The sequence below is a fragment of the Octopus bimaculoides genome, chromosome 2, assembly GCF_001194135.2.
Source record: "Octopus bimaculoides isolate UCB-OBI-ISO-001 chromosome 2, ASM119413v2, whole genome shotgun sequence".
In the NCBI taxonomy this organism is placed as follows: domain Eukaryota; kingdom Metazoa; phylum Mollusca; class Cephalopoda; order Octopoda; family Octopodidae; genus Octopus; species Octopus bimaculoides.
The window spans coordinates 92,824,451-92,847,219 of NC_068982.1; the positions used below are offsets into that span (position 1 = coordinate 92,824,451).

Genomic DNA, 22,769 nt, shown 5'->3' on the forward strand with positions numbered 1-22,769 from the left:
AGAGAGAGAGAGAGAGAGAGAGAGAGAGAGAGAGAGAGAGAGAGAGAGAGAGAGAGAGAGAGAGAGAGAGAGAGAATTGACACCTGTATTACTGAGCTGTAAACTGATACTTTATTGATCCCAAAAGTTGGCCTTGCTTAGAGAGTTAGAATGAATATCATAAACACGATATCCTACGCCCTAACGACGTCGCCAATTGGTTGCCTTTTTATTTATTTCAGTGCCAATTTCCCAAGTTGGTAGACTTAACGTGAGTGGTAGAATTAATCCTTCGTCTGGTTTCACATCACCACCTGGTCATTGGATTCCTCAAGCGGAATCCGCTTTGTAGAAAATATTTGGACTAGATATCTTATTTGAAATCACCGTGTTCTTCATCCCCTTTTCCTGCTACCACTGTCAGAGATCGTATAAAAAGCCATGGGTCCTGACATTTCTCTCTTGTACAAGACATTAAAAAATATTAGTCATTGAGTCATAGACTTAAAACTTTCTTCTCATTGCATAAATATTGTTAATTAATTAGATTTTCCCCCGTCACTAAATCCAGTATGATGACTTTTAACTTGATTGTTATTTTCCGTGCGGATAGCATTCCTTAGTAATTTCATTCACTCATATCTTGAGTGTGAAGTGTAGATAACAACAACAATAACAACAACAACAATAATAATTAAAAGCCTTCATGCTTTCTTTTCTTCAATTTCTATAATTTAATATCGATTTTTTTACGATGGTTTATAAAAATACACATTTATAAGGGAAGTGTGTAGTCCACTGAATCAATAATAGTATATATTTTTATTCTCTGTCTTAGCCAAGAGCAAAAGAATATAGATATGACCTTTGAAAGCACTCACCCCACCTCGGGATTGGTTAAATTGATGTGGTTTATATTGATTTCACATTATATGTAAGGTAAAACCGACCCCAGGCCGCAACAAAATACTGTAAGATATTTAATGATATTCCGTTTCACCATTCTACCATTCAACTATCCTTTCTAAGTCTGTAGAGATTTTGACCGTTGATGACACTTCTGGAGTAAAGGTATAGTCAATCAAATAGTACATTTAGTCTTTCCTTGGTGTTCTGATTTCAATTTCTCCCAGGGTCGACTTTGGGTTTCATGTCTTAAATGACAAAAAAAAAAAAAAAATGTAATAGTAATTTCCATTGTCTTCTTAAAAGCAATTAGCTTTATTGAGTGAAAAATTTATATTGTCACATAATTAGTGCAAAAGTAGGTTGTGTGTCTCTGCAAGTTGGTTATGTGTCTGGTACAAAGGAGACATTTTCACGTCAATATTTCTCTGTTTAAAATAACTATAATATCAGAGAAGTTAATTTGAAACCATGTTTTAATGTATATATGAAGAAAGTGCTCCAGTCGATACCTCTTCCCTTTAAAATATAATTGAAGATTTTTGTAATGTTTTAATTATCCACAAACGGATCCTACAGGATAGTGTAGGCCAGGTATTCTAAGTGGAAAGTTAATTTTTGAAAGTAACTCTGTTGATATACAGTGAGTCTTTTAACCCATTCTTCCGCAAGGGATCCATTGAAGATATCGTCTTTATATAGTATATCCTGAATAAATCATTCTTGTAAAGCCGCTTTCTCTCTCTCTCTCTCTCTCTCTCTCTCTCTCTCTCTCTCTCTCTCTCTCTCTCTCTCTCTCTCTCTCTCTCTCTCTCTGTGAGTGACACCCGCATGAGAGTTTTAAGCTTTGAAAACGAAGCATTTATTAATGACTTAATGTTGTCAACGTTTACTGAGACAAATTGTTTTGCTACGTGGTGCACACATATCTATGTGGGCTGGGTCATTTGAGAGTTAAGCGTTCTTTCGGTTTGTGGTCTGGTAGTCTATCCAGGGATAGACTAGAAAACCATTCTAAATTCCTGACAGCAAGTTTCGTTTCTCTGCTTTAAAATTTGGAACCCCACACTGGTCAACTTTGCCTTCTATGTCACTAACATGAAAAACGTAACAGTAATATCATTCAGTCAACCACACCACAACAGATATGCAGACGTGTCTTTGAAAAAGGTGTCCAGCATGACTTTTAACTGTGATGGCTACAATAAAGAAAAGAACACAGTCAAAAGAAGTCAACATAAGTTATATTTATGATAATTCATTATTCCTTCAATGTTCACAATTTGCAAGACTGGAAGCTCGAAGTTCGGAGCGTTCAATAAATATTGTCTTCTATGACTGAAGAGGAAGCGACAGATGTAGTTTTTAAGTGACTTTAGAACAGCAATGGTAGCGATCATTGTAACACTATAAATATACTTTGTAAAACAAAATAACCAAAGTAAAACAGAGAGGAGATAGAGCAATATGAGAGATGGAGAGAGAGAGAGAGAGAGGGCGAGAGAGAGAGCGAGAGAGAGTGCGAGAGAGAGAGAGAGAGGGCGAGAGAGAGGGCGAGAGAGAGGGCGAGAGAGAGGGCGAGAGAGAGAGAGTGCAAGAGAGCGAGAGAGGGCAAGAGAGAGAGAGGGGGCGGGAGAGAGAGAGAGAGAGAGAGAGAGAGATAGCTTATACGTAAAATGAAAGGCAATGACAAATATATTACATATTTCGGATTTATGGGAACTGGTAAAAATGTCATTGTAATTTGTCAATTCGGTTATAAGATGCACGGAGAAGATTGAAAGAAAATATTTATATAAGGGAAAAATATTTCATTTGACGAAGCAAAATAGGTAATTGTAAAAACTGCTCCGTGAGGTATTATTTAGATAAATATATCGTAGTCTATCTAGGAAACCGTCTACATGTGAAGCATTTCAGAAACGTTGAAGCAATAAAGGTTTTTAAAATCTTTCTCCAAATTTATGTGAATATTCATATTATTATTTATGTGAACAGATGGCTGTTGAAAGAAATGTTTCAAGTTCGTTTGGAGAATTGTATTATCAGATGACAATATATAGGTGTGCGCGTGCGTGCGCGTGCGTGCGCGTGCATGCGCGCGTATGTATGTAAATACACACACACTCATATATCAGTGTTATTTTGACAATGATATTTTGTGAGAGATGTATCATAATTTATGTTGTCTTCCTTTTTTATTGTTCACAGAAAACATTCACAAATGAAGAAGAATGATGATCTATGAGGGAATGCCGTGATAATAAACCAAAGCTTTGGCCGATAAAACAGTTTTGAAAGTAAGATCTTGGATTGATATAAACGAAAAAAAAAAAGATGATGGAGGGAAGAAAAACATGAAAGCGTCCATCGTAATTGAATAAATAAAGGTTTTGCATCTTGAAGATCGGTTAGACATTATTTAAGAGCATAATGGAACAGAAGTATCACTCTGACCAACCGGTTAACAGCAAACGAACTAACCATTAATTAACCGAAATGTAATTTCTTGTTTCAAGGTTTCAATCTCAGCTAAGCAACAGACCGCAGTTACTGGAGCTAGTAAAAGAATAATAAAAAGAAATTGTTTTTAACGTTTAAGCATTGTTTTCAATACCAACAGTATCTCAGTGAATGAATAATCTTGTTTTAGTTTGACTTTCCACATAAGTTTTCACTATGCGTTTATTATTACTATTTCACTTTTCATATGTTCTTATATTTATTTTATATTGAGTTTATGGTTTGTGTATGAAAGTTATGGTCTATATAAGCGAGTGCCATAGAATATGGACGCTTGATTTCAGTTTGAAGCCATTTTGCTTCACTTGCACTGCTAAAGGCTTACGGAAAACATCAAAGATAGAGTACTCCCACTAGCATCACCTTATGCCGTGCTAAATCAATACTAAATATATATCTGTGAAGAATATGACACACACAATGGAGATAACAATGTTTAGCTATGGAGAGTATTATGAATTCCCGAGATTTGTAACCTTTTGCGAAATCAAAGAAATTGATATACAATAATTATCAAATATTAAGTTAATTGATGATTAATCTAGAATTTGTATGTACTTAAAAAGTGATTATACACAGATAAAAGAATGTATAATAAGATAGAATAAAATGTATAAGGTAGGACTATAAACATATAATACAAGCATATAATTAAATATGAATATACCTAGGGAAGAATCATTGCGTTCCTAGCAGCAGCAGCAGCAGCAGGTGTACCACCACCACCACCACCATCACCATCATCATGACGACGACGACAACGAAGCTATTTCATAATGTTTCTCGTTTAGCGACTTTATATACTTTCTATGACGCATAACTTCTACGCTTTTCCTCACAGTTTGTTGGAGGAGACAACAGGTATATTACTATGGAGAATGTTGCAGCTCAGGATATCTGTAAAGTGAAGACATGACTGGTAAGCTTAGTGTAGTTGATGTCACCTCTATCCCAACCAATTAGGATATCGTTTGGCAATCAATCATTACACATTAAAGAATAGAAACTTTTTGCCCAGTTTTAGCTGCAACTACTTAGATCGTGTGCACGTGTTTGGGTGTTTTCATCAATATACGCATCTCAGAATCAGAGATTTAAAACTCGAGATAAAACTTGGAATCTTCTGTTCAGCGATGGTGTAGAGTGTTTCAAGATTTGCAGCTTCTCAATTGTACATAATTTAAAACTAGTTGTGTCTTGGCAAGGTTAGCCTTGTTAGTATGTGGGATAGCTCTGTCCACAATATCAAATAATAGAGGAACGCTCAGTTCCGCGTTTCCTTTTCAAACTAATCGTCTCAAAAGTGAAGTTTTGTTTGTCCCGCGACCTAAATACGAGTATATATTAGTTATACTGGTTTTTAAGGGTATTACTATGAATTATGTGTAACTCTTATCCATACAATCTGCAGATGTCATAGTTGCTCTACAGGGAATACATTCTCTACTTTGAATAATTTCTGCAGTTACCATTAGTTGTTACGATAGGAGTATCAGGATGTATGTCAAAAATTATTGTGTGAACTCTTGGAAGTATGTTGTCCAGAGAAGAAAAGCTACATTACTCGCACGGAAAAGTTTGTGGAAATAGAATCTAACAGAATCTAACAGTAGTCTTCGTCCCACAGAGCCGACTGGTTTCATGCAACTAAAGAACTTTAAACCCAATGATACTACAATTCAAGGATGCTTTATATGAGTACTGCTACAAATTAGAAACATACACGAGGGTTAATGTAAATAGGAGTACTAACAATAAGTGATGTGATAATGAGCAATAAAAATTAATATATTATTAACCAGGAGTCTGTATATTAGATGTATTATACTTAAGTAGTAATGAACATTTAGCATGGGTAAATAGATTACGGAAGTGTTTTCCCTAAAAAAAAAAACCCCCAAAACTACCGATATTTTTATCAATAACGTACCATTGCTAAGAGATCATCCTGTAAAAAGATTACTACCTCATCGATATATTCTTGTTATATAGCTTTGTTATCCAATCAGAGAGTTTTCTCCTTTCTGCTTGTAATTTTAAATCAAGCTGTTCTGGCGTGACTTCCATTTGTTAAAATTTGATCGTGAATGGTAGAGTAATCTGAATTGTTGTTTGTGAACAGGTTTCACATTTAATTTAAAAAAAAATCATCTTTTAGGAAGTTAATGCTGTTTCTAGTAAGTAAAATGTTACCCTTTCGTTTGAAGTTTCGTAACTGTAAAACAGACTACGATCTCATAATGTTTCATTACGCATTTGAGTTATACACTTTATTCAAAGTCTCCTTAGATATCAGAATAGATAGACGGGTCCTACTCAACTATATGATTTATATCTTATTAGCTTAGATCAATGAAAACAACCTAAAAAACAAAATATGTTCTATATTCCCAGTTAAAAGTAACACGCAGAACTGACAGAGCTTTGTAATATGAAAATAAACTTTTTTGAAATCTCAATACTGACTTTATAAAGTTAAGTTATATAGATACACCTCTATAACTGCTCTATATTGTTGTGATGTGATACCACATTATACTGCAATATATATTTATCAATTACTTTTCTTATTAGAGGATGAAAATTATACTATACGCTGAGTATTTTAGATTTGAAAATGTAAATTATTACAATATTGCTGTGTAGAAAGCAAGCTCTTGATATAAATGGAACGATACCTCAGCTTTTAATGACTATCTTTTTAAATAATTACCATAACAATTTCGGTTATACTGTAGATTCGTCTACAATCATATTTCTCTTTTTACTTAGTGGATATTCGTTCGGTTGTTGCTAACCGGTATGCTGTGTAACTACAGAATTGACTCTGTGCTGAACATCCTTGCACCGACGACAACAAAATGTTTGTAAGAATGCCGATTTATATTTCTCCGACATTATATTATACAGGATTGGGTTGATAGCCGAATGGGAAAAATACAGGATCCCTGTAGTAGAAGAAAAAAGATTTTTGAATTAATAACTAATTAACAAGTAAATAATATAAAGAAAAGGAAATAAATATTTTGAGACAAAGAAATAAATAAAAAGTTTGAAAAAACTGGCCCTTGACATATATATACACAAAGGAATTCTTAGTTACTGTTAAATTTCTTGGAGAAAATATTAATTCTTAAAATTGTAAAGATCTAAACTCAACATTAATCGATTCTAGTAATTTTTTTGTACTTATTTTATCAACTTCGGAAGGACAAAGTTAAAAATCAGCCAGGCAAGATTTGCATTCATAAGGAGAAACGTAATTAATTAGTGAAACTACTTATGCTGCTCAAGGTTATTCGTCACCCAAAAATCTTAGACTGAAATATTGATTTATTACATTAAAGGAATATCACAGTCAGTTTAAATGACTGCTATTTGCCATTTTATAGTTATGGACTAGGACTAATGAAAGACAAAAAGGTAATCTCGGTGGGATTTGAACTCGGAACTTAAAGAAGTATAGCCAAACATTGCAAAAGATTTTAAATGCCGATCCAATGGTTGTATTATTCACTGTCCTCTCTATGGATTCATGACATTAACACAAATCATAAATTTGAGACAGAGGAAGGCTTGCTTGCACTGATTCTGATATTAACTGCCACCAAGGAGGTGAGCTGGCAGAATCGTTAGTACGCCAGGCAAAATGTTTAGCAGCATTTAGCCTGTCTTTATGTTCCGGGTTCAAATTCCACTGGGGTCGATTTTACCTTTCATCCTTTCGGGGTCAATAAAGTAAGTTGCGTACTGGGGTCGATGTAATCGATTTAGCACTCACCCGAAATTGCTGGCCTTGTGCCAAAATTTGAAACCAATATTAACTGCCACCTATTTTATTTATCTAAAGAAAAAAAATATAGGTTAACGTTGATAAGATTTGAACTCAGAACGATGACAGATGGAACAAAATAAGGCAAAGCACATTTTTTCCAGCGATGGAGCGTGTTTGCAATCCACTCATTTTTCTAAATGCAAGTATTCTTTTCTACTCTAGGGAACAAGGCCCGAAAGTTTTGGGAGAGGGGTCCAGTCGATTAGATCGACCCCAGTACGAAAGGATGAAAAGCAAAATCGACCCCGACGGAATTCGAACTCAGAACGTAAAGACAGACGAAATACCGCTAAGCATTTCGCTTGGTGTGCTAACGTTTCTTATTTCTTTACTGCCCACAAGGGGCTACACACAGAGGGGACAAAGAAAGACAGACAAATGGATTAAGTCGATTATATCGACCCCAGTGCGTAACTGGTACTTATTTAATCGACCCCGAAAGGATGAAAGGCAAAGTCTTTGAACTCAGAACGTAGCGGCAGACAAAATACCGCTGAAAATTTCGCCTGGCGTGCTAACGTTTCTGCCAGCTCGCCACCTTTCTAGCTGCAAATATTGAACACTAATCTCAAGACTAAAAGTATTATTTTTGACACTAATATTCAAAAATAACTGCGAGCAAATCCTGAAACGTTTTAGATAAAAACATTTTTATCTCGAAGATATCTAATATCATTGACATTGTTGGAAAATAATGCTTTAATTTGCCATCCGAGTCATAAGCTGTAGTTTACTCATTCTTATCCTTCACTAAACGTTTATTTTACGTTACAACCATGCTATATTCTACGATAAAGTACGAGATACGATATGCTGAGAAACGCTTACTTCCTATCCCCACTCAGTGTCCATATTTGATTGAATACGACACCTCCTGCTGATAAGTAAATTTTTTACTCTTTCCTGAGATATAAAAAAACCATATTCTAGTTCTAAACCAACTCTACTGTTCAGGTTATATTCTATTCTACAGTTCATCTTTTTTCTAAAACGTGGCGCCTGTACTTACGTAAAACCCACTTTCTCTACTACCCATCTAGACATAGCAATAAAGATATCCTGTTACTTAGGCTCTAACTATTTTCTTTTCGTTACACTAGTTAACTTTGCTCTCTCCACCATTTTTCAGATTCTCAAATCATCATTAGGTACCCGATTATCACATGTTCGGTAATGAATACATCTAACCCAACTCATTTCTTTCCGAAAGTATATCATGCTCGGAGACATCAATGCGTTCGTGTTCCTTCCTCAGCAACATTGCTGGAGAAGAGGCCGAACGTTTGTTATTTTAAACTACCTGTGCTTGTGAACCTATTCAATAACTCGTATCCTTGTCTGATATACTTAGTTTGTAAATACTCTTAATCTCTTCCTCACTCTTTAACTCCAACATTTAACCTGTTCCTAAAGGATCATCTGATCATTGTCTTAGCAAAATAATCCAGGTTGCATAAGTCAATCGTATAACAAACTCAATCTCCGAACATTCACCAACTCAGCTCCACCAATTCTACCAGGACTATTTTTGGCAGTAAATCTTCCTCTCGAGTCATTTGAGACAGATAAACAAAGGACTGATACCATCCATATTTTCATGTCTCTCTTCAATGTTCGCATGGCCTAAATCAACAAGCGACATCCTCTATGGTTGACTTGCATATACTATGTAGTGGTACAGACGAAGAGTACTGCCAAGTAAACTTAGTGAAAATAAAACCGTCAATAACTCGGAAGCGTTTACTAATATTTTCAATGTTTTGGAGGCCGCCATCAGGGAAGCAAAGGGTGTCTTCTTGGATGCACGAACTATAAACCCTTTCGAAACCTAACAACATTGGTAAATCATCTTTAGCCACCCTCTTGTGAGTAGTACTCATTGCAGACAAGACAATGATATTCGTTACCGTTTTTGTTTTCAATTGTACACTGCATACACAAAACAAAACTGCTTATGAACCTTCCTCCTTAAATTTATCTTTCTCCTCATTGCAAATAAGCAGGCTCCCCAATGCACAAAACTTTCCGTTTACTATGATGACACAAGGTGACTAGTCCTTCGAATTATACATTGCGCTCCTCAATCCTTACCAAACTTCAACCTTCCTCTCTTTACCAGGAACAAATCGTATTGCATAAAAACATCATACAATTTCTCAACTACGGCCCATTGCCTCTTATTCCAGTATCTCAAAGAGTGATAGAAACATATATAAATCACCAGCTTTATCTCTTCCAGTGTTTCTCTCTTTTATATGTGAAAATTGTGTGGCCTTCATTGAACCAAATCTATCAAAGACTTTCTCTTCTACTTCATAAAATAGCAATCTTTCGTAATTCAAAAGGTCGATGAAAATAATGCTATTGCCATTAGCATCAATGTATTCCACACTCATATTATCTCCTAACACCCGTCATTCTCCCCAAGCTTAAAAGACACGCATCCTCTACATGCAATCTAAACATCTCTTCGCACGAACTGAAACTCGCATGAACAGTAACTTCATGTCGTTTTCCAATGAGAACATAACATCATAATATCATTCAAAAGCATCTATTCCACAAACATATAAAGGAAACAGTCTTGTACAACACACACCTAATCTACACGTGAACAATACTTAAATAAAGCGTCCAAATTATTACTATAGTTCCCAGCTTTCGCAATGTCAGACATCATGTGAAACCGTTTGGTCTCACATCATGACTTATACATAGATAACATAACCAAAGCTACATACCAATGGTTAAGTCTCTTCTACAAAACCAGAAAATATGAAAAGCCTGATCAACTACTAACTATCTATTAAACTTTAGCACGGTTTCTAAAAACTTAAATATCAGTACAATAAAACAAAACAAAAGAATATATAAATGAAGTCAATGGTCTGTTAATTTTAAACTAACTACTTGATAATGTTCTTTACCATCTCTTACTTCTCAAAATTTCTTCTTTTATATAAAAGGAAACAAATAATTTTCTCAATTTATTTCGCTCTATGGTAAAAATAATTGATATGCTGTCTGAAAAGAGAGCTACTTACCCGATATATAAAATAAATGTAAATGTATTTGTAATAAAGGTGGCGTCCAATTATTGACATAAAGTGTGAGAAGACGCTGGATGTGGAATGGAGCCCAACAAAAGAAAAAGGCAACTACGACAGCAACTGAAATAAACATAAAACTCTTTTAATATTTTCCTTCGTATGGTATATTTCAAAAGAGAAAAACATTGTAGATGCTTTGTTCGGTTGCAATAGTAGTTAATGCATTTTTAATAGTTTGTTTAATACGAATCACAAGCAAAATATCGTAAAAGCTTTGCTGTCGAATGTGTCAATTATATTAGAAGTAAAAGAAAAGTTGGCAAGCATATTACATCATCTAATGAATGATCAAAATATAAACAGTGAGCTGCGAACATTGTAAAGTAAAGATGGGCGCACTGTTTTTGGAACCTTCAGTCTACATTATAAAGAAACGAAATAAAATGATAGAAATTTAATGATATTTGAGAGTTATCTCGACATAACAATGCTTGCCGAGCTGAGTGACATTATTGTCTCTTTTTATCAGGTCAAGTCATATTTTGTCGTCATTGTTTATACCCGGTGATTAAAAATAATTTCTGCTGTAGCTATCTTAATTTTATAAACGTCCTTTTCTTTTTTCCAATAGATATTTTGGAGATTTACTGGAATCAGTTCCACCGACCCCTGTAAAATTGTTTCTCTCTATCTGTAAAACCATGTATGGCACATAATTTTGTCTTCTTATCTTTTTGATCTAAAATGAAGAATTTTACATGGATAATATACTATAATAATTTAATAATTACTGTTCCTTTACTCCATGCTGAAGATACAAGCAAGGCCGAATTTAAACCTTGTGGAGCCCGGGGCTCTTCAAGTTTGGTGGGCCTCTCATACATAAAAATTAAAATCGATGACAAATCACCAAATTTCACGTAATTCAAATTACAAGTTAACATAAATAGTTTAAATGCGTCCGTTATTTCAAAATTAAGTACAGCATGTTTTATCTCTTTACTTTTATATACTAACTGCTACAATACCAACGAAAAGTCTTTCTTTCTACACTTGGCATCTGGAAAATCATTAAAAGATTTTTTCAAACTATATCGTCTTTAGAATAGCTCTCTACCTTCAAAAAGCCCAGGGAACTTAGTCTTTTGTGGGTCATCGTGGTTTTTAGATAAATTCTCTCCTGAACAACTAGTGGCCATCAAGTTCAAATGTATTCTATGAGTTACAACAACACTTGGAAAGGTACCAGCAAGCTCTTCATCATGGATTAAAAGTGCCTGTTGAGCTGGAGTGAGACATCACCTGAGCCTACAAAAGTATGCAAACTATAATTTCTTGTGCGAACTCATTATCTAAATCACAGTGAAAAGCAGTGATGAATTTCTCAGCTTCACCTCTTATCCTTGCATGACTATGAATATGAAACTGTCATGCACTGCTTGATAGGCTACCCTGCGTTCTTGTAAGGCAACAAACAACTAAAATGACATTGAAAGTCCTGCATCTGAATTTTTCTCTTGCAGAAAGGACAACTTCCGCTGAGGTTGATACTGGATTTGCACAATGTTTATTTCTCTTCCTTGGTATATTTGTTGTTTCCTTGTAGTTTGTGCTTCCACACGTTTCTGGCATTCATTCTAACTCTCATACCTAACCTGACCTGATTTCAGAAGGTTTGCCAAAGAATCAGTTATATTCACCACTTTATTCACGCCAGCTTCAACTCCTTGAAAAGCTTCATGCGTACCGTTAAACCATACAACAATTAATTTTCAGGTCTTAGCCATTAGAGCAGTTTCAAGGCAATCCTTTTTATCTGTCAATGCTTGAACTTCATATTTCGCTTCAGGTGTTTTGTTCAATGTCTCTGCGTGCATTTTTGAATGCAGTTATATGCATCAATGAGGGTTTCAGTTGCATCAACTTTTGCTGACTAACGATTGACTGACAAACATTTCAAAGCTAATAATGCTCTTTTATTTCTTTCCAAAGATTTCATTAAATTTGCCCATTTAATGGGCAAATTTACAGCGTGTCGACGCAGGAAAATCTGTGTATAACCTTTGTATGAAACCAAAACAGCTAACAGCTTCAACAGAGCAAGAAGCAGAAGCTTGCCCAACAAGATTCAACGAATGAGCAGCGCAGGAAATGAAAACTGTAGCCCAATTCTTTTCCTTAAGTCTTGCTCGCATTTCTGTGTAGTGACCGGATATATTAGAGGTGCTGTCATAGGACTGGCCCCGTATCTTTTTTAAGAAACCTAACTGAGGTGTTCTCTGTACTTCAGCGTTGTGAGAATCCGGCTGCAGGAAAGCGAAAAACCTTTCTATCGGCGTCCCAGAAACAACCGTAACTCAGCGGGTCGACAAAAGAGCCCGATAGAATAAGTACCAGGCTTAAAAAAATAGTAACGAGTCGATTAAATCTTTTAAGACAGTACCTTAGCAGGGATGTAGTCCAGTGACTGAAGTGCAAAATCGACATCGGTGGAATTTGAACTCAGAACGTAAAGACGGACGAAATGTTGTAAAGCATTTTGTCCTGCGCAGTAACGACTTAGCCAGGTCGCCACCTTAAAATGCGAAATAATAATAATTATATGCTTTCCTCCTTTATAGGAAAAATGGATGAAATAAGGCTTAATAGTATTGGATCAAGAGCGTTTCAATTCAGTAAAATTTCGGAAAAATCTTTGTTGTTTCATTTTGTCTTTTCCAGCCGGCTGATAGGAAAAATTAACGTAAAGAACTGGAACAAATATCGCGAGACAATTTGGCCGACGCTTTAACGATTCTGCCAGTCCTCCACTCTCACCAGTCATTAATAACAAAGGTTTCTAACTTAGGCAAAAGACTCCACATTTTTGATTGAAGGAGATTTATAATATACATTTTATAATCCCGAAGATGATAAAAGGAAAAATCGACTGTCATAAAACTTGTACTCTGGATGCAAAGGACGGATCTAAACACTGCAACACTGTTTAGTCTGATGCTTTACTGTTTCTCCTGTCAACCATCTTCAGAAATCCTTATTAATACTGACACATCAAGGCAGCAAGCTGGCAGAATCGTTAGCACGCTGGAAGAAATGCTTAATGGTATTTCACCTGTCGCTACGTTCTGAGTTCAAATTCCGCCGAGGTCGACTTTGCCTTTCATCTTTTCGGGGTCGATAAATTAAGTACCCATGAAACACTGGGGTTGATGTAATCGACACGTCCTCTCATCCAAATTTAAGGCCTTGTGTCTATAGCAGAAAGTATTATTAATACTGACACAATTGCAGTGAGCTGGCGGAATCGTTAGAATCCCAACCAAAATGTCTAGCGGCATTTCGTTCGTCTTCACGTTCTGAGTTCAAATTCAGCTAAGGTTGACTTTGCCTTTCATTCTTTCGGGCTCAATAAAATAAGTACCAGTTGAACACTAGGGTCGATACAATCGACTTACCTCCTGCCCCGAAATTGCTGGACTCGTTATTAATACTGGAAATGCATTAACGAAGGCGGTGAGCTGGCAGAATCGTAAGAGTGTTAGAAAAGACTACTTTGCAAAAATTTATTTCGGTCTTTACGTTCTGTGTTAAAATCTCACAGAGGTCAACTTTGCCTATCCCACCGAGACCGATAAATTAAAGCACTAGAAGTGGGGTCGATTTAATTGTCAACTATCCCTCTCACATCAATTTTCATGCTTTTTGCCTATATTAGAAACTATTGTTTATAATGATGTGGCATAGTAGAAACAGTAAAACGCCGCACTAAATTTCTTACGCTATTTAGTATCGTTTTGTTAAACTCTAAATTTAAACCACACCAAGTTTATAAAAATACGTACAAAGCAAGTAGATTATGTAAAACCTCGTTTCAGTCGACTACTCCTCCCTCTACAGTAAGTTTTTGATCTGCTCTCAAAGTATGAAACTGATGTTCACGTTAAAGAGAGTAAATCAATGTAATTTATTCAGTCTAAATCTGTTTCCAACTGTTGATGTTCCACGAATAGGTCATCCTGTCCAATTTAATGAAGATTTACTTTTGTCAGAACTTTTGATAGAAATAGAAAGGTGCTTAAACCTGGAAAATGGGTTCTCATGATTTAATATAAAAGAACCGCGCAGCACAAATAGATATCTGCACTTCACTGCACTCTCATGGATGTATATCGCCACTTTTGACTGATCGATGGCTATCGATAAAAAGTAGATCTTTTACATGAATGTAAAGCCGTGCAGATAATGATTTAATGAAGGTGAACTAGCTAAACCACAATCCAAAAGAGACCCCCCCCCCTACCTAAGTGAAGTGTTAGTGTTTGGTGAGATTGTTTTCGTGTGTTCCACTTTGAGTTGCAACTAGTTAATGAGACGATTACACAGACATTTGCTATTTTCATTTACAACGGTTATATACTGCTTTGAAGGAAAAATTATATTAATTTATGATAATATCTTTTTCATTTTGCTTTTTTCTTTAAAGTTATTATTAGTAAGTTATTCAATGTTATACTGTTTATATATTTGATGTTTAATATTTCCCACTGGAAATGTCTGCTTTTGAATCTTGTACGTCTTCAACGTGGGACTATAGATATTAAATTAAATAATTATAAAATCCATGGATATGCTCGTTTCTGTATTTTGTACATCTTCAGTATGGAGTGATGGAAAAGTAATTATTGAATTAATTAATTATAGTATATTATCCAAATAAATGTCTTTATTTTAAATGAAAAAAGATAAGAAAGAGAAACAAATTAAGAAGAGTCACATATAATTTTAGCGATAGGAGAAAAATGTTTTTAATATTTTAAATTAATTTTCTTTCTTTGTCAAGCCAAAAGCAATTCTAATTCAAATATACAAAGGAAATTTCCATTGATATCGTTTTGATTTAGAATCTGTAATACTTTATGTGTATTCGGTCTGAACGGGCTAATGGGCTACGTCCAACTGGTATTCTCCTGTAATTTCTAGGCCTAATTTGTGGTGGCTATATTACAACACAATTCGTCATGTGAATGAAGACCTCTCACTACAGTGGTTGGCCCATTTATATTTCTCTATGCAAGCATTTGCGTGGGTGTGTGTGTGCGTGTATTTTGGCGATGTATATTGGCAAAGGATGTGAGAAGTAAAAAAAAAAAAAATTCAGTACTCTTTGAACAAAGACCTTTGCGATATTTATTTCGCACTAAGTTACAAACACTCACTTGTCATCTCTCCAATGAAAATGCACAACACATGGTGATATAACACAAATAAAACCATAAATAGTAATTATAAAAGAAAAAAAAAATGATCAATTATAGATGACTGAAGGGGTTGAAATATCTTCAATGATTTCATCGATTAATAATGAAGTAGTTTAAGAGCTAAAACAGTATATAAAAATTAACTAATCATTTAAAAAATACTGCTCATTTTAAAGGGAAACAGATCGCTCAAATATTGATGTCACCTGGTTTAACACTACCATCGGGTATTTAAATATCTTTAGCTCTATCAACTCTGCTAAGTATCCGAGCCGGGTCTCCGATTGGAGAAGGATTTCCTCTTTCCTACCAACCACTGCGTCTTTGAAAATGGTCGTGATTGCTGTCCCTCATCCTGACAGATACAAAGAACATTTTATGAGAGAGAGAGAGAGAGAGAGAGAGAGAGAGAGAGAGAGTGTGTGTGTGTGTGTGAGAGAGAGAGAGAGAGAGAGAGTGTGTGTGTGTGAGAGAGAGAGAGAGAGAGAGAGAGTACTATCGAAGCATTTGCTGTGTTGCTAGTTTTGCATTACTGATCTAGGATGAAAGACAAGTAAAGTAGATTCGGGCGCGATATTGAAAATCGTTTGAAAGCTCACAAAATGCTTACGGCGTTTAGTTACGGCACTTATGCCATGTCTAGCATTACTTTAGCTAAAGAGCAGCTCAAATCCCGCCATGGTCAACTGTGCATTTCGTATTTCTGGGGGCTATGAAATAACGAACTAGTCAAGAATTGGAACCGTTTTAATATTCCTATAAAGCCTCCTAGATGTGAATGGAATTATAAAAGAAGAATTTTGTACCATTTACTAAACAAGACCGCCAAACTAAATGCGACAAAACAACTTTGAATCTATAGATTGAGTCCACCAAATGATGAAATGCATTATTGAACCGGAAAGTAGTTGAACTTCGAACCGAAACAGATAATACTGAATACTTAAAATTAGCTAAGCTACTTTTAACATAGTTAATGTAGGGAACATTAAAAAAAAACAAAAAAAAAAACAGGGGAAATATCCATGCAGTGAGGAGAATACAACAATTGCTCAATGGCTAATAATATTTTAATAATTTTAGTAAATACGGAAGATAAGTCCGAATATGTTTCGATAATATTAGATCTCAATTGTGAAAAGTAAACTTTACTGACACATGGCGAGTAGTGATGAAGAAAAGCACTACGCATTACTGGCATTAGAAGACTGAAATATATCCGGTCTTTCGAATTTATTATAAAGATTACTGTATTAATAGTAACTGAACTACTGTTGTCTTATCCTGACTGCATAAGTATTTCTCATTGTATATTTTTTATTGCTCATTAACTAAATTAACTATTTGTATATCCAACTTTTCCCCCTTCTCTTTCTCTCTTTCAGTTTGAAGTTCAAGTATTATCAAGTTCAAAACCGTATTTCATGAATTTGTGTATCTCTGAAATAAGTACTGGTAATACATTGAAGCAGATTCAGTCGACAGCCTTTTAGCAGAACGTGTAAATTTTTCTTTGACGAAGACAAACACAGTATTTTGTAGGGAAATACAAATAGGGAGTTATAATATTCTGGTCTCTTTCTACGGCATTTGAGGGGTAAATGGAATGAAATAGCTTCAACCTGAACTGACCTCAGCGAGTAGAAAACTATGAGAGGAGTTTACTACTTGATTTACGACGCTCGTTATAGCTCATATGAAATCAATGTAAAGTTAAATAATACACGATACGCTTTCTCTGCATTGCCGAAAATGTAATTTCCGAAGACAAACAAATGAAGTGTATGAAAACTGATACAATAAATTTTATCTCCGTGATTTTGAAAGGATTCATAATGTGTTTGAAAATCGATGCGTTTCGTTAACATAGTTTAAGAGGTAAATATAATTTCAGAAACACACTGTTTACATATAATAAAATATTTGTTCATGTCGACAAGCATTCAGAATTTTGACTTAGTGAACTACAATTTTGAATGAAATCGCATATAGCATTTTTATCTTACGAAGCAAAAGGTAAACTAGAGAATTCTTGTTTTTCTGCACGAAGTGGCGATATAATAGCATCTGCAATAATAGTAGATCAGATTCGTTTTACACGACATTTGAAGAACAAATCAAAATCTATAGCACTGTCTTCATCCTCTACTTCATGTTCCATAGCTTCCATTTAAATACTTTCCAGTTTTCAATGACGCACACATGCACGCACACGCACACACAAATCCCTACTCGCCACACATACTGCTTAATAGCTTTGTGTACTCATGGATACTAAGCATGCACTACATGAAGTATGATATTGATGATAGAATCATGATGATGATATTATGAATAGCAACTGTTTACTTCGAAGTATCACTGATAATGGCCTCTTTCTCTCTCTCCTTCCTCTTTCTCTCTCACTTTCCCCTTTCTCTCTCTCTCTCTTTCTCACACACATCTTTTATCTTTCCCTTTTTACTAGTTTCGGTCATTGGACTGAGAGTATGCCGCGGCACCGCCTTGAAATGTTTTGGTTAAAGGAATCGATCCCAGTACTTATTTTGTTAGCCCGACACTTATTCTAACGGACTCTTTTGCTGAATCGCTTATATATGAGGACGTAAACAAACCAACATCGGTTGTCATCTAGTGGCGGTGGGGGACAATCACGAACACACACACACACACACACACACACACACACACGACAAGTTTCTTTTGGTCTCGCCTACAAAATCCACTCACAAGGCTAAGGTCGCCCCGGAGATTTAATAGAAGAGACTTGGTCATGGTGTCACGCAGTGGGAATGAATCTGGAACCATATGGTTGGAAAGCAAACCTCTTACCCCTCAATCTCGCTTAGATACATAGATACACACACGCGCGCGTATACACGCACATATATATATAAATAGAAAGACAGAAAAACAGCAAGGGGTGTACATAGTATTTATATGGAAAGTTGCTTATGCAAATTGCATCATGTAATCATGTCTTATCTGTATTGCTCTTACAGATAATTGATGACTGGTTGATATAACTTCACATTATGCAAAAAACAAAAACAAAAACAAAAACAATATTAAGTCGTTGTTGTAGCTATACATAAAATCAATGGAAAATATCAGCGAGCATTGATATTGATAGCTCCGTGAAACAAAGTCACGATATTCTATCAGAAGAATCGGGTGCAGCCTCCTTACCCACAGAATTTATACAGTTTCACACACGGATTTTATACAGTTTATTGAAACTAAATGTTTATCTTATAACTCGAAGTTCACGCCACAACGATCATTCGGGTGAGAACTATAACAACTTGGGCTGTTTGTATATTAATATTCGTCGGTGGGGGTGTTGTTTCTTGTCCGTATCTGTTCATTGGCTTGCGCTTTACATCCGTTGACTGGATGTTATTTTTGTGTCTTTTCATTGGTTATTATTTGTGGCTTGGTATTTACTTTCTTTGAATTTATTGATAAGCGGGCCACTTTTGTAGATTGCTATTTTTTCTTTGTTATTTATTTACGGAATTTATCAGTTAATCAATTAACGCTGTTTTTGGTCAACACTATTTTGATGTGTGTCGTGTTTGCAACTATTAATGGTATGTACATTATTTACATTATTTACATTATTTACATTTGACTGATATTTGTCCTCATCTTGTTTGTTGTTAACACAACGTTTCGGCTGATATACCCTCCCGCCTTCATCAGGTGTCTTGGGAAAATTTCGTATCTGGGTTTTCATTGGGAATGAGAATCCAGGTTCGAAATTTCCCCAAGACACCTGATGAAGGCTGTTTTAAATTTGTGTCTGTGTCTATATGTATATGGTATACGGTTTGTTTAATTTGGGCATGTATTTGTTTTTAGAATCTTGTGGTTGTAAACATTTTGCATGCGCACGTGTGTGTTTGTATTTAGGGCGCATACGTGCGTAATTTAGTGTTTATCTTATCATGTTTATTGTTCGGGACATTTTTTTGAAGATGATATATAGCAGGATATGATTTAATTTCTCTTTTTTAGCGAATGTGTGTTTTGTATGATCATGTGGTATTTTTTGTGGTATCCAGGGTAAGATTCCGGAAAAATTCATGTATAATGGTGTACTGTCTATTTCTCGCTGTATATTTGCGGTTATATTGTTTTATTATAACTCACAGATGTTTTTAGACAAAGAAGTTGCATATATTTTGTAATGTATGTGTTGCGTTTGTCTATTTTTGAAGGCCCTACAAGTAGCATCGATGTCAATTTTTCGGTAATACTGTTGTTCAGTAGACGATATTAATTTTTGGGCAGTTTCCATGTAACAAGAATATTCCAGTTCTGATGCAGCTGCATTAATTGCAACTGTGTGCAGTGTGTTCCTTAGTAGGTTTTATGGGTTTTTTTGTGCAGCTTTAACTAACTTTTGCATTGTTTCTGCAGAACAGTTTATCATATTTATGTTTTGCTGAGAAGCGCTTGCTAATTACTACTGGGGAAGTATGTGCGACATTTACTACGTTTAGACTGAAGAGGGGGTTGAATCAAATTATGCCTCTTTTTCATTGTTCATTTGTGGTGTCCTGTGTGTGTGTGTGCGTGCATGTGTGTGTGCGTGTGTGTGTGTGTGCGTGCATGTGTGTGTGTGTGTGTGTGTGTGTGTGTGTGTGTGTGTGTGTGTGTGTGTGTGTGTGTGTGTGTGTGTGTGTGTGTGTGTCTGTATACTGTAAGATAAGCAATAGTCCAAGAGTTGGTAGTTTGAAGTTTTCGGAGAGAGGTAGAGGAAGATGATGTATTTGGAAGAGTGAGGGAAAGAGAATTTTAGGTGGAGTAAATGGAAGACTTTGTTGCTCATAATCAGGTGAGTCAAGTGAATGGTGGGCAAGCAAAGCGTGTAACCTGGGTAGCTGAGATGAACTACAGATAACGGTTGAGAGATTGAAGAGGAATAGGATGTGGGATTAAGAAGGTGATGTATAGAGTCTATGTTGGATTGGAGTTCATTGATTTTAGAGATGAAGAGGAAGAATTAATCGACGGCTTTAGTTTTAGTTTTTAGTATCTGGGGGAAGTGTAAAGGGTGACGGTGTATCGAGTGCGAATGGTTACGGTACTTCCTACCAAGAGTCTGGTCTGAATACCTTCAACAAAGCACCCATGAACAGGGTAAAGTGTTCAACCGGGCGTCATCATGTGCTTACTACATAAATGCAATTTTTTATGGGAGTTTGATGGATAGGGTGAGGTGAAGTATGACTGATTTTATTTTATGGATTCAGAAATGCGGAAAGATGAAAACTAAAGATGATCTCATTGGGACTTGAACTAAACATGGCAAAATATTTAATACGTCACTTTACAATTCCTGCCGAGCACGCCCTTGCTAATCTTCGCTCTAACTCCCTAAAATCTCACAACGCAATCTTTATAGTATTTATAATCACATAGAAATAGTGTCATAACTGAACGAAAAGTCGAAGGTTCGTACTTCGTTACTGGCACTGCAGTATGTTCACACCTAAATAACTTTCTAGCTAAATACCTGTAATACATTGAAGTAGACTCAACCGATTCTATTCCATTCCGTGCAAAAGTTGCGTTATAGTTATTCCAACACGTATATTATAAAATGTCTACAAAATAAATACAACTTTTCTGTCTAAAAACTGTGAAACAAAATTGCAATCACGAAACGAAATTGCAACCACAGTTCGAATTTATAACATAACCATAATGAGACATGTTCTCGCAGCCAGAAATAAATCACATATTTTAAGTTCTTCTCATTTATCAATGTTTGAAATGACAGAAATTTTTTTTTTTTATTTCTTTGAAACTTTTCTGATTTCTTACAGCAGTTTCCTTGTAGGAGAATCTTCACTTTCGTTTGATTCATGTAAAAATCAAATAACACGACCTGTTGGAGACAGCTTTCGTGATTATTTTTTATTCTAGCTAAACATTTATTAATACTTTTTCTCCTCTCCTATATCTTTAAAAATTCTTAATCATTCTTCATTGTCAAAGATCTGATAAAATATACTTGGCCTGATTTGTTGAAAATATTCTTTCTTTTATTAGTTTTATTGTCAACTATTTATTGATCATTTTATAATATTGAAAATAAATAAATTTGAATATTTGTATTAAGTCTTATCTCGCACTGATTCTCAAAAGTTCTCTTATCTGAAGATGATAGTGTAACCTTAATTAGTCATACATTTCGCTTCCAAGGAAGAAAAAAACATTCTCTACTTTACAATTATGTTCATTTTATTTTTCCTTGGTTATTTTTAATTTCAATCATTAATATTAAATAACACTAGGTAGTGAAAATAATTGGGAAGTATTTCATCACAGTATTCACTTTGATTTTTATCCCTCTAGGGATACGCACAATAATCGAAAGAGGCTTATTTAATTAAATATTGGTGGCTCATAAGTTAACATATGATTATTTAATAAGCACAATGTACGGCGATGTGTTTACGTAACAACAGATTCCTATATAGGAGCATCACTTCAAGGTTTTAAAAGAAGGTTAAAGGAAAAGTTTCGACTTCACACCTCTTATAGCTAGAAGCTCAAAGTTGTTTCAATGAGTCAACTGCAGAAAGCTAATAAAATATCTCATTCCATAGATCAGTTAGTGAGGAACCCCACCTAACTTTAAGTAGAGTAAACGTCAGTAAACGTTTGTGAGAGGATGACTGGCGCTTTGCTTGTGTAGCTCTTTCAGAAACACTATAGACAATAACCAGTTAGCAATGAAGAATTATTCTAGTAGGGTGCAGCGAATAGATAAATAGACATCAGGAGTAGTGGTAATTCCTGGAGGAGCTGCCTCAATGTCAGGTCCGTAATTCCATTTTTATCTTAAAGTTTGCAACTGGTATCCCCCTTCTACTAATATAGTATTCAAGCAGTAAGAGGATCTTAACGTTCCATCAACTTTCACACTGGTTCTTCACAAAACCTAACATAAGTCAGCAAACTCTCTACAGTGAGCAAACCCATTATACAATACGACACACAAAAACATTTTAAAAACTAATAAACATTTAATTCTAACGTTTATTTCAGCTACTTCTTAATTTGAAAACATTGCACGAGACGCATATTTTACTTTCTATTCTTTCTTCTGAATAGGATACTACTTCGAATTTTAACTTAAGCTAAGGAATTTTGACCTTACAAAACAAATTTTCCTTTTTACCAAACTTAACTCAGATTTTA

General features: G+C 35.2%; 2 protein-coding genes across 2 annotated transcripts in view; one reads left to right on the forward strand and one right to left on the reverse strand.

Annotated features, from left to right (window-relative positions):
• LOC106884003 (osteopetrosis-associated transmembrane protein 1) overlaps positions 1–3,210 on the forward strand; it is a 64,805-nt gene extending 61,595 nt beyond the window's left edge. The window contains exon 7 of the mRNA XM_052978457.1: positions 3,097–3,210. Coding sequence (XP_052834417.1) covers positions 3,097–3,113 — 17 coding nt within the window. The 3' untranslated portion in view covers positions 3,114–3,210. The remainder of the gene's footprint in view (positions 1–3,096) is intronic.
• A 269-nt stretch (positions 3,211–3,479) lies between these two features.
• LOC106874266 (pyrokinin-1 receptor) overlaps positions 3,480–22,769 on the reverse strand; it is a 148,671-nt gene continuing 129,381 nt past the window's right edge. Inside the window, exons 4-5 of the mRNA XM_014921928.2 lie at positions 10,288–10,413; positions 3,480–6,356 (exon numbers count right to left, since the gene is read on the reverse strand). Of these exons, the coding sequence (XP_014777414.1) occupies positions 6,202–6,356; positions 10,288–10,413 (281 nt within the window). The 3' untranslated portion in view covers positions 3,480–6,201. The remainder of the gene's footprint in view (positions 6,357–10,287; positions 10,414–22,769) is intronic.